The sequence below is a fragment of the Musca vetustissima genome, unplaced genomic scaffold (assembly GCF_032173495.1).
Source record: "Musca vetustissima isolate MV318-11 ecotype Yass unplaced genomic scaffold, APGP_CSIRO_Mvet_v1 utg153132, whole genome shotgun sequence".
NCBI classification, from domain to species: Eukaryota; Metazoa; Arthropoda; class Insecta; order Diptera; family Muscidae; genus Musca; species Musca vetustissima.
Window position 1 is genome coordinate 11,186 of NW_026875430.1, and position 3,358 is coordinate 14,543.

The 3,358-nt window shown below is 34.1% G+C and overlaps 1 protein-coding gene across 1 annotated transcript; it reads left to right on the forward strand.

The window, feature by feature from the left end:
* Nucleotides 1-1,491: 1,491 nt before the first annotated feature.
* Nucleotides 1,492-2,383, forward strand: LOC133337919 (uncharacterized; the record flags this gene model as incomplete). The annotated part of the gene is made up of 3 exons (XM_061546121.1): nucleotides 1,492-1,511; nucleotides 1,570-1,744; nucleotides 1,856-2,383. Coding segments are annotated over exons 1-3 (723 nt in total), but the record flags the coding sequence as incomplete, so codon positions are not given.
* Between the last annotated feature and the right edge of the window lie 975 nt (nucleotides 2,384-3,358).

Sequence of the window (3,358 nt, forward strand, 5' to 3'; positions counted from 1 at the left end):
TCCCATCCCGTTTGTCACATAAGAACTAGTTTAAGGATAGTGGAGTGGAGAGGGACGAACGTAAATGAGAAAAACTGTTTGTTTGCATCTCTAATGAAAATGTACCCTTTAGATATGTATATATATATATATATATATGAAATGTTTGCAAAGATAGAATATACATACGTATACTTTAGTCATATGTACTCACAAATGTACTATCCAATTTGTGGATGTGTGTGTGTGTCGTCCGGGAATGAGAACGGGAGTAAAAATCAAACCAAATGTTGGGCAACAAAAACTATTGTTCAAGTATGGGAGTTTATGACCCGACACACGCAATCACACACATCATGACCATATATGCGTAGTATATATTACTATTTAAATGGATACCCTCCATTCGAATTCGTACACATACATGAAATCGGGAACACATACTAAATACATGTGGGCACAGTCATCTGAGCATCGTGAGATGTTGTCTAGGGAGTATGTTCTGTGCCCATATGAAGATGGATTGCCTATCGATATACATACATATGAATATATGTACTTGTCTTCTGTCATATACATACGTATGTCTTGCTTGCGTATGTGTGATTAAAACACTAGTAGCCCACAACTCTTCCCAATCTGTCGTCCAAAATCTGTCAAATACTCTTTTGCATACATAAATCTAAGAAGGTTCTATATAGCATATCCTTTTGTAGCTTTTGTCTATCATACGTTGGGACGAAGGTCTTGATTTGACCAGTAAAGAGAAGACGCCACATATGATATCTGTGGGAACACAAAAAACGGGCGTGTTTGACAGGTTTGGTATCGCAGTCCATACAGGACACGTACCATGTATGTACACTGTATGGCGACAGCAGCAATTGCCAGTTAAACTCTCATCCTTTACATGCATTCGATTTCAATTACATGTCCGTGGCTCTGCCGCTGTTGCTTTAGTTGCCTGTTTGACAATAAAATGGTATGTTTTTTACATATACTCCGCCACCACCTTTCGTATGTGAATACGACACACACACTGTAACCGAACAAAAAGTAGAGACACATACGATATACGAAATACTTTCCACATTCTGTGCCAGGGATGGCGTACAACCAGTACTTTCTTTTCAAAAAGTACCATTTCATTCGCAATGGTTAAACACGTAGACTTTACTAATCCAATTCGATTAAGATATTGCGATACGATTGTTACTAACTGCAAACTTTGTTATTCCTGGTAAAATTATCGGTCGTTATCGATTGCTGATAATTTTATATCAACAATTTACCACCTTTAACAAAAAACGCGGCAATTAGAAAAAGTGAAAGAATAAAAGCAATAAAAGTGATTTGAGAACGGCGAAAAACCATAAGACGCCACATAATGTGTATGAAAAATTTGCCACCTTAAACTAAAAACGCGGGCAATTAAGAACATTAAAAGAATAAAAGCTAAAACCAGAAGACGCTACTTAAATTGGATATACCAAACTACAGATAACCCGTTCAATGGATTCAGCTAAGGAAGGGTAATATTTGCTACGATGCTTCGTGTATTTGTGTATAATTCTAAATAATGTGTTTTAGGACAAAAAAGAAATATGCTGCAGGGTTTCGTGAGGAATGGAAGGAAAAATTTCCTTGGCTTAATCAGGTAAAAGGGGGCAAAAAGTGTGTAGTTTGTGACATACAAATTGCCGGTGGTCTCAGTCATATAGAGCGTCATGCGTCCCGTGAATGTCACAAGAAAATTTTTAATATTGCCAAAAATACTCCGAAAATCGACGCCTATATGGAAAATGCAACCAAAAATTGCCCTACAACAGAATCCGCAAAAAAATTGGAGATAATGCTGTGTTTGTTTATCGCAGAGTATAATATGCCATTTACGATTTTAGATCATTTAAATCAAATTATAAAGAGTGGCATTCCAGATTCTCAAATAACAAAAAAATTTCTTATAAATCGGCACAAAGCTCAACAAATAATTAACAATACAACAGGGCCAGAAAATACGAAATTCATTAGCAAGTTTTGTAACGAAAATTACTACTCAATTGTAATTGACGAAAGCACTGACTGCACTGTGTCCAAACATTTGGCAATTATTATAAGGACTTTTAATGGAAAGTGCCAAGATAGATTTCTTTCATTAGAATATATTGTGGAGTCGACCGGCAAAGGCATTGCAGACACAATTATTGATGTTTTACGTAACTGCAATATTCCTCTTGACAAAATGATCGGATTTACAGCTGATAATTGTTCGGTTATGATGGGAAAAAACAACGGTGTGCAGGCAATATTAAAATTATCTGTTCCAAACCTATTTGTAACCGGATGTGTTTGTCATATACTGAATTTGGCCTCCTGTGCTGCGTTTTCGGTGCTACCACCTGAGGTAGACAGATTGATGAAAGAAATAAATTTTTATTTCTGTAATAGTCCAAGTCTGCGTCCAAGTCGGCAAAGTTTCAAGAGCACTTTGGAACATATTATTTTAACCTCAAAAATTTTGAAAACGAATATCGAGCCGAAAAGGTGGAATTTATCAGCGACGAACTTACTAATCCTATAATGAAAATGTACTATTTGTTTATGTCATATATTTTAAAATTAGTCAATGGCATAAATATTGAAATGCAATCGGAAGAAGCAAGAATTCACATATTACTACCAAGAATGATATTTTTATATATGCAAGTTGCAAGAAATTTTATTCAGAAAGGTGGATTAGATGATGATATCTTAAAAATCGACCTTAATAAAAATCATATCTCTGTGAATAATATTTTTTGTGGAACGGATGTGGAAATATTCATAGAAAATAAACATATCGACAACTCAGTTGTTTTAGAATTCAAAGAATATGTAAAACAATTTTACATAAAATTTTGCCAAACATTAAAAAAGAACTTAGATTTCAGAGGCGACAGTTTGTATATGATGTTTAATAGCTTCGCACCTGAGAATATTTTGGACGGAAAAACAGGTAGTTTAATTCCTCTTTTAATGAAATTATTTCCAAAAGAAGAAAAAAATTATGATAATATTTACTCTCAATATCGAGCTTTGTCCGATTATCCGGAACTTAAAAGATTTAAAGATGAAAGTATTAGTGATTTTTGGCATAAAGTTAGTAATATTAAAAATGAATTAGGAGAATTAATGTTTGCAGATATATCTAGAATTGCCTTTGGAATTTTATCAATTCCACATTCATCAGCAAATGTTGAACGAATATTTTCCATACAAAATGCCACTAAGACAAAAGAACGAAACCGTCTACAATTAGAAAGTGTATCAAATCTTATAAGGATAAAGGATATTCTCAAATCACAAAATGCTTGCTGTTATGACTATAAAATTCCACAAC